This window comes from Triticum aestivum, chromosome 7B, assembly GCF_018294505.1.
Source record: "Triticum aestivum cultivar Chinese Spring chromosome 7B, IWGSC CS RefSeq v2.1, whole genome shotgun sequence".
NCBI classification, from domain to species: domain Eukaryota; kingdom Viridiplantae; phylum Streptophyta; class Magnoliopsida; order Poales; family Poaceae; genus Triticum; species Triticum aestivum.
In genome coordinates, this window is record NC_057813.1 from 532507624 (window position 1) to 532516719 (window position 9096).

The 9096-nt window shown below is 44.9% G+C and overlaps 1 protein-coding gene and 1 non-coding gene across 4 annotated transcripts; one reads left to right on the forward strand and one right to left on the reverse strand.

Moving 5' to 3' along the window:
- Window positions 1-1966: 1966 nt before the first annotated feature.
- On the forward strand, window positions 1967-5353 carry LOC123157516 (triacylglycerol lipase 2). 3 transcript variants are annotated; one of them, XM_044575808.1, is made up of 12 exons: window positions 1967-2223; window positions 2320-2367; window positions 2562-2661; window positions 2942-3066; window positions 3178-3291; window positions 3367-3507; window positions 3584-3697; window positions 3787-3930; window positions 4027-4067; window positions 4392-4471; window positions 4589-4684; window positions 4778-5353. In XM_044575808.1, exons 3-12 carry the CDS (start codon window positions 2604-2606, stop codon window positions 5098-5100), a joined length of 1236 nt encoding a protein of 411 aa, XP_044431743.1. In that variant the 5' UTR covers window positions 1967-2223; window positions 2320-2367; window positions 2562-2603; the 3' UTR covers window positions 5101-5353. The 3 variants fall into 3 exon arrangements, with proteins under 3 accessions (XP_044431743.1, XP_044431744.1, XP_044431742.1); XM_044575809.1 differs by having other exon boundaries at window positions 1987-2223; window positions 2320-2661; XM_044575807.1 differs by lacking the exons at window positions 1967-2223; window positions 2320-2367; window positions 2562-2661 and having other exon boundaries at window positions 2750-3066.
- Window positions 5354-6168: 815 nt separating this feature from the next.
- Window positions 6169-6329, reverse strand: LOC123163226 (U1 spliceosomal RNA). Its single transcript, XR_006481793.1, has one exon. It is a non-coding gene; the product is annotated as a U1 spliceosomal RNA (small nuclear RNA).
- Between the last annotated feature and the right edge of the window lie 2767 nt (window positions 6330-9096).

Sequence of the window (9096 nt, forward strand, 5' to 3'; positions counted from 1 at the left end):
TTCTGGTGGCTGATGTTCTGAAGCGGCTATGCTGCTCCGCTTTTGAAAATGGTAGTCTGCTTCACCCGCTTGGCTCTGACAGAATGTTCCCGATGCTGCAATACACCGACGACACCTTGATCCTGTTCCATGGCAGCTTTGAACAAGCACTTATCATCAAACAAATTTTGTCTGACTTCTCAGCTTTCTCAGGGCTAAAGATTAATTATCATAAGAGCACCCTCATTCCCATTTGCATGGACAACACTTTCACAGATGCGATTGTTGACTTGTTTGGTTGCCCAGCCTCAAGTTTTCCATGCACTTACCTAGGCATATCGCTTTCTTTGCACAAGATCCGACATGACATGCTGCTACCAGTCATCCACAAGGTGGACAGGAGATTATCCGGCTGGTTGGCTACTCCCTTGTCTTGGGGAGGACGGCTCACACTGATCAACTCAGTTTTGGCCAGCATCTCCAGCTACTTCATGTCATGTTTCTGCTGGCCTAAGGAATCCTTGCGTAAGTTGGAGGGGTTGTTGAGGTCTTTTTTGTGGCAAGGCACGAACACCGCAAAAGGAGGTCAGTGCTTAGTAGCCTGGCACTTTGTCACCATGTCGCGTTATGCTGGTGGCTTGGGCGTGCGTGACTTGCCTGCACACAATCAAGCTTTATTAGCTAAGTTTACTGCTAGAGTCCTGCAACACTCAGATGCTCCCTGTTATCAATGATTCGCCCAGCAGTACTGCCACAATAAGTTGCCCTTGCGACACTACTATCGGGACACAACTATCTGGAAGGGTTTCAAGCAGTACACCGGTATGATTATCGACTCTTCAAGGTGCTCCTTGGGCTCAGGAGAACTTATCTCGTTCTGGCATGATCTCTGGCTACCAGTGGGACGACTACGTTTTGCCTTGCCTACCTTGTACACCTTTGCTACAGACCAAGCTTGCTCAGTGGCCTCTCAGTTCTCTCTAGCAACTTGGCACGTCCAACTGCACCTGAACCTGTCGGACGCAGACAACCAAGAGCTGCACCTGCAATCTCTCTTGCTTACGGCTGCACCTATCTCTAACAACCCGGATATCAGGATTTCTGCCATACATAGCAAGACCATCAGTGCTGCTCATATATATGAACTGCTCACTTTCAAAGGCATTTCCTGTGACTACAGTGCGTGGATCTAGGACAAGATCATTCCCCTCAAACACCGCGTGTTCCTATGGCTTCTACTCTGGGGGCGGCTCAATACCCGGGATAACATGATGAAGAAACAGTGGAAGACCATCGTTACACATCAAGACTGTGATATCTGCCCTGCTGCTGAATCTGCTCTACACCTGGTGCTACGCTGCTATCCGGCTACCGTCATTTGGCATCTGTTTGATCTCGATACCCTTGCTTCCAATTCCTCGGACATCGTCGGCTTCATACAGCGGGCTAAGCAGCGATGGCCAGCAACCAGCAAGTTCAACATCCTCTTCGCTGCCGCTGTTGTAACTGCACGGCACGCCAGAAATGACAGGATTTTCAACTACAAGAGGTGGTCATTGACGTATATAAAACAGTACGTCGCGCAGTTGCTCCGTTTGTGGAAAAACAGGAGCCATAAACAAGATGATCATGATGCTATAGCCGCTTGGTTACTTTGTCTAGCTTAGTCTAGCTTAGCAACCCCCCCCCCCCCCCCCTCTCCGTCACATGCTGGCAGCTTATAGCCAGGGCACCTTTGGTGCTTAATATAAGCTTCATGTAATTGACCTCCGGTTCCAGGCTTTGCCTGTTTTGAAATATAAGGTAGAAAGCTATCTACCTTCTTTTCAAAAAAAAATATGGCGGAGTGTTTCCTGCGTGAAAATCATAAATGCTTTTTTTGTGAGGATTATTTAACACTTGGTAAAACTTTACGGTTTTCGCCTAGTTTTAAAATTAGTTCTTAGGAGCCCAAGTTCCCAAAAACCGCTCTCACAGAATCCCACGATTTTGGTTGCAGGCTCGTTCATTGCAGGCCAGTCCCGCTTGCCGCCTAGCCCCGGCGTCCGCGACCAAGGCCGGCCAGCCGTCGACGGCGTCCACACTGTCGGATGCCCCCTGCTCACGGCAGGCATGGTCGCACGGAGCAGCATTTGAGGTGGAGGGAACCAGGCAACCAGGGGGGCATCCTCCTCGTCTCCACGGCAGACGCTTGCCATGTGTTCGTGCAAATGCTTCTGTAGGCGTATGCGCTCCGATCTGTCGGTAAGCATTTCTATCTTGGAACGGTTTGAGGTTATGTCAATCTTCCATTTTTCTTGGTGAACCAATGAATGCCGTTGTATCTGAATCTATCTTCAGAAATGAATCGTCGGTCCGGGTACATGCTGCTATTGCTTCAAAAGGAAGGTTGTCTTTTCTTCTCAAGCATTCTTAGTAGTCAAACAGACTTTGGGATCACACAATTGGTGTGAAGTGAAGCACAGGGGTCTTCATCTCTGATCATCAAGATGGCATGCTTGGTTTTACCTTTTACGTTAGTCGTTCTGTTTTACTTACTCAGCTACCTCGCTTATGCACGTGCAATGTACACTTTTTGACAGAATAAGGATCCAGTTTTTTTCCCGCAATTGCGTGGCCTGTCCATGCCTCGGTCAAGCTTGATTTCACACAAGCAAAGAGAGCAATCTAACACTCTTTTCGGTAAGTTTGTTAAGTTACGGTTCAAGACGGGACACCGTTTCTTACTTGGAGACCGTTCCTCCAGTATTTATGCCAGTACACTAGTGACGCAAAAGCAGCGCTGTTCTCTAAAAAGAGAGGCTGCAATTTGTGTCAACACTATTCTTGCTCTTCCGCAGAAAATTGTACCACTTGCAGAAACTATCAGAAGCATAGTAACATATGATTCTACATCATCTGATGGCCAGGAAATTTGTAGTTAGTTTGTTGATTCTTTCGCTTGTGTTTAACTCATGCACAGCTCACTCATGGAGGAACAATAGTTCTCTGGATGATATTGGTCCACGTTGTGAACCTTCTTCCCATCCGTTTGGTCTGTGCAAGACAAGAGCAGCAGCTTTCGGCTATCCATGTGAAGATCACATGGTATGTGAGCTCTTATGAATGTCCTCCTAGACATTGTTTTAAACTCCAATGTTATGCTTCCATAAGACAATTCTGGCCTTTTGTGAAGTATACAGCCTAAATCTATGGCAGGTCACAACAGAAGATGGTTATATTCTTAGCCTAAAGAGGATTCCTCATGGTGTTTCTAACTCGACCAAGAATACAACGAGGATACCAGTACTACTATTCCACGGGCTCATGGTGGTAAGGATATTGTTGACAAACTTTCTGCCACTGAGTTCCATCCATACCTAAATGAAATATGTGTGTATTGGACAGGATAGCGTTTCTTGGGTACTGGGTACGCCAAAGCAATCACTTGGATTTATTTTGGCAGATGGTGGGTTTGATGTTTGGTTTGCCAACACCCGTGGAACTAATTCCAGCCGGAACCATACCTCGCTCACCCCAGATGATCCGGTTTTCATCTAAAGCCTTGTCAAGAATACATGTTTCCTCGGATTTTCACTAACAGAGTATTGACAAATATTTTCAGGAGTACTGGAATTGGACGTGGGACCAACTTGCTGCCTATGATCTTCCTGCCGTGCTTCAGCATGTCTATGATCACACAGGAGGCCAGAAAGTTCACTATATCGGTCACTCCCTGGTGAGCTGAGATATCCTTGTTGAAGATTTCGATGAGTTCAGATTTGGAACTTGAGAGATATATTGAAGCAACCTTTACTTTATTTCTAGGGAACCTTGATTATTCTTGCAGCCTTCTCTGAGCACAGGTTACTTCATTTAGTTCGATCGACTGTGTTGCTCTGCCCAATTGCTTATCTGTATAAGACAAAATCGAAACTCACCCGGCTTGCTACTCAAATCCTCCTTGCAGAGGTAAAAAAACTGTTCATCATACTTGTTCTTATTATCAACACCACATGTATAATTTACATGGCGAATGGTTTATTTTCTTTGGTTTGTCTTGCGCAGGCATTTCACTTTCTAGGATATCGTGAGTTCAATCCTGTTGGGTAGGTATCTTTTACTACAACTTCCAATGTTAAGAAAATGCAGTATATGCGCTAGATTACCAAGTTACTGCTTGTAGTTTTGCATCTTGAGGCAACTTATTGATCATGAGTAGAGGTGCACATGCTTAAGCTTTTCTACAAGGTTGTCATTGTACACAACTATGAATCTCGTTGTGATATCAATGTTGCCCAGAGTCACCACTTCGAGACTTGCCATTCATCTATTGAAAATCTAAAGTTGCGTTGTGTATTGGTACTCTTGGGTAACCAGTGTCAGTTCTGTTGTGCTCTATTGACAAGTACAAATGTGCTTCTGCATGTCAGGCCAGTTTCACATGAAATTCTGCTCATAATATGCGGTGACCCTGAAATCGACTGCTACGACCTATTTACGGCTGTTATGGGTATATTTCTTGCATAAAATCCTCCATATTCCAAGAAATATATGATTCTAAGCTAAGATACGATGTTAAGCTAAAATTGACCTTATATCACTAACTTTAGTTGCCTGATGGTTGAAGGACCGGACTGCTGCCTCAATGCTTCAACTGTATGTAACTTCCTGCAGCATGCTACACAGTCCACCTCTATCAAGAACCTTATTCACATGTCGCAGAGTAAGGATCACAATCAAAAGCTTAAAACATCTTTCTATTGTTCAAATCTCAGGAGCCGCACTGAGTTTCTTCTCCTGGTTTGCCTGCAATTAGTGATCAGGTACGAAGGGGTCAGAAGGTATGACTATGGCAACGCCAAGGAAAACATGAAGCATTACAACCAGCCACGCCCCCCGCTGTACAACCTCTCATCCATCCCGACCCATGTCCCCATGTTCCTCACCCATGGTGGCCAAGACTTCCTCGGCGATGTCCCTGACACCAGGCACCTCCTGAACACGCTGGTCAGAACCCATGATAGAGACAACATGGAGGTACTGTACGTGCCCGACTACGCCCACGCCGACTTCGTGATAGGCTATAATGCTCCGCAACTAGTATACGAGCCGATGGTCGACTTCCTTCAGCGTCACTGAGAGAGTCGCCACTTCAGGTCTCTCTCCGAGCAGGCCTTCAGCAGTAACTTCCTATCAGCCTGTGCAACCAACCAAAACTTCAACCACATATTACTTGTCCGTGTATATGGCTTGTGTATGGTCTTAGCATATGTCTGCAAATCAGAGTGAGTAGATGCCAGTTTGATCATGCTAGAGAGTGGACTACTCTGTCAGATATTCAGTTTCATGTATCCAGTTTACCCGTAATGTCGAATCCCACGTTATCACTTTATTTAGAAGTCTCGGATTCTGGACCCATTATGCACCTACTACATCAGCGTGTTTTCTTTTGTCGACCGGATAATCTTCATGGTTCACTGTGGTCTACATTGTGAGCAAATTGCTGGCCAAGATCGCTCGCGGATGCGGCGATGCCGATGCCGATGCCGATGCCGATGCCGATGCCGCAGCACTTTATATGTTCTTCTTTTGGGGAACATCAGAGCTCCTCGGTCATTCAACTTGCAATTACAAATCTGCAGATGACACGACTGAAATACTGTCAGAACATTTGTTTATTTCAGTACTCTTGCTGTTGGAACCATGAAAGGAACTTTCATGTTTGATTATTTTTCATTTCCTCTTTTCCGTATTGCCAAGAGGCGCAACCAACTGTTCATCAGATTGAGCCATTTTGCTTTATGCCTGCGTAGACTGAAGCATGGGATATCTGAATCTGGCTACCAAAGGGGCCAGAAATTGGCTTTGACCAATGTTTGGCACAGGACATGTTCTGTTTTCTTTCCCAATAATGCTCTAACTAATTGGTTTGAGAAAGTTTCTACGCTTGATCTCAATTACACTATTCCAATCAATGACAAGAAAGTTTCAGCCCCTGCTTCTTCAGTATGCTTTTGGCCCTTCCCCTTTGAAAAATAGAGCCATTCCTGGATCAACAAATATTATTTGTTTCTTTTCTAAATACATATATGGTGGAAATTGCAATCAGCCAAGCTTCACAGAAAATGCTTCTTTCAATTAAATTTAACTTCTTGCAAATGCATCTTTCAAATAAACCCAAACTTTAATTTTTTGTTTCAAAGATTGGCAGGGGCCGCGCGAACGCGTACCCCCTCTACCACAAATTACGACGTCCACTCTCCCACTTGGGGAGATGGTAGACCAACACACTCACCAAGTGCAATGTGAGCCATTGATCTAGGCCACGAGCCTTCTTGATCACCCGTTGACCCCGTCCAGGTAAGTATCTTGCAATGAAGCACCTAGCCATCATAATATAGCCAGCTCTTCCACTCTAATCTCCCTATGGTGGCGATGTGGTACTAAAAGAACCTGAGCGCCTGCAGCTATGGGGTGTTCAGGCATGGGCCTATTTTGGGTGGACTTGTAATTTAGGGATGGGCTCCCTATGGCTGGCCCGGTAGCCGAGTAATATTCATTCCCCATCAAAGTAATGTTTGTCATCAGTTCTACTAATTTGCCTAAAAAAATCAGATCTACTAATTATGTATCGCTAAGCATGAGCAGATTAAGAAGTTTTTTTTTGCGGAAAAGAAGTTTATGTCATGTAAGTAAAAATATTGTTGTGGAGAACTTTCGACGTCTGTTTGATTTGCATGATTTCTAAAACATATACAGTAAATAAGCAAAAATGTCTATTAGAATGTTGTGCACTGTTTGCTACTATGGCTTTTTTTACAAGATTTTGTAAACATATAAATAGAAATGAAGAAAAAAAAACATGATTCCAATGCACACTCCAATCCTACAAGATTGAATTTCTCCTAAAGTGTCTTTGATTGAGAAAAATAATCCAAGAGGTTTGAGTCAATAGAATTTATTCCGTTGAGATGGCCGTTTTGGCTTTGGATAAACCGTAAATTCAAAAAAAGTAGTAAGTAAATTTTGATTTTATTTTTGTAGATGTTCATGCCAGTGTAACAAGTGTGCTTGAAAATTTTCATGCGAAACGAGATAGCAATGCTTCACCGGTGAAAAATAATAATTAAGTATAACATTTGGCGTTTGACTTGTTTTTTTCACACATGTCAAAATGCTTAAGCTTTCCAGCTAAAAATTGCAGATAGCATTTGGGTGTGACAATAAAGACATCTATTTTTTAAAGACATTTGACATTTGGAAATAAACATTTTTTACGCGAGCATATGCTCCGAAGAGCCAAATTGAATTTCTGCATTGAGATGTACTAATGTAGTGCAAACGAGTCCTTGAGAAATATTCCCCAAGGATCCAATCCCACAACTTAAACAATCCACACAGGGAGAATTCCCATGGTTTCAAATCTTCCAAAGTTCTATCAAAATTTCTTCAGGTTTAATTGGTCACCTTTTTTATTTTGTATAATTGTGGCCAACATGTGCATACAAGTTTGCCAAAAAAAATTACAGATGCATACAATTGGTCCGGACACCAAGGATGTGTTTGGTTACCTGCATCATTTTTTGCCACTTTGCATACTTGTCCCGGTTGGGCCTGGTTGTCTGCATCCCCTCTAGCCTGCATCTGCCGAAACGGAAGGCATGATGTTTGGTTGCGGACTTGTTTCAGGGAAAACACAAGTCCGGTTATTTGGTTATATCCAGGACAGTTATGTGGTACCCTCCTCCTCGATATGGTGAGGTTACCAGAGGCACACATTGAAAGGTAAGAACAAGAACAAGGCGCACATCATAGTCTTAACCAGGCATAGAAGTTTAACAAAGTACTTATACCAAAATGCAGCATACATCAAAGTCTAAACCATGCATATAAGTTAAACATAACAACAGCTCATTTAGACGGTCGCGGTGAAGGCGTCGCCGTGCTGCTTACGCTTGGTGACCACCTCCATGCCCTCGTCATTGAAGACGATCACCTTCATGGTGTCGGGGGTCAGCAAGTTGAACGTCACCATGTACCCGATCAGAATCTAGTAAATGGCGAGGAAGGTGACCCAACCCTGATCAAGGGTGACCCTCCCGTCGACCACCCTCAGCGTGACCGTCCATGCACAGCCGGGGTTCGTCTTGAGCTTGAACTATGGAGGGACGACGTGGAAGTGCTTCGTGAACTCCAGAGGCATCGACAGACTCTCCGGCTTCAGAGCAAGGATAACCTTACGGAAGTGGATTTGTCCTGACTCCTCATGATAATGCCCGTAGTTCCTCCGCTTAGCGCTTGGGTGATCCTGTACCGACACGTCGACCAATGGCGGCACGACCTCCTTGCCCTTCTCCAATGGTGGCACGACCTCCTTGCCCTTGTCCATCTGCATTATGAACAACACATAGTTAAATGGTTAACATTCATTCATATCGGCCTACCACTCCTATATTAACCCCACCATACTAACCCAGCACCGCAATCAAACCCTCTCTATTTCACCACCTCTCAGTTTACCACCTCTCCCTCGCCATGAACTCCAACTCCAATCCCAACCCTTTCCACTCGGGCATTGGGTGGAGAGCCTTCTGTCGGATTTCGGGTTCCGGCAGACCCTTGAGGTTCGAACACTGGGGTGCGCACGGAGATTTCGCCCTCTACCTACCTGCTCCTCGCCGCCTCGCTAGGATCTAAACTACGAAAGGAACAACACAAGAGACACAAGGTTTATACTAGTTCGGGCCACCATTGTGGTGTAATACCCTACTCTAGTTTGTGGTATGGTGGATTGCCTCTTGGGCTGATGATGATGAACAATACAAGGAAGAACAGCCTCGCGAGGGCCTGTTCTTGGCTGGGGCGATGAACTGCTAGCAGGAGTTCAGTTGCCCTTCTCTCTTGCTATTATGCTACTTGCTTGCTCTCTTCCAGATGCCTCTATCTTGATTCTAGCTCCTGGATTCTAGATGCCTCTACCCTGGGGGTGGCTAGTCCTATTTATAGGCAAAGGCCCTGGGCCTCTTCCCAAATATTGAGCGGGAAGGGCGCCAACAATTGGCCATTTTGAAGGGGAACATCTGGTACACTTATCCTAACTAAAGTTGGTCCTCGCTTGTCAAAGGCTCTGGTGGT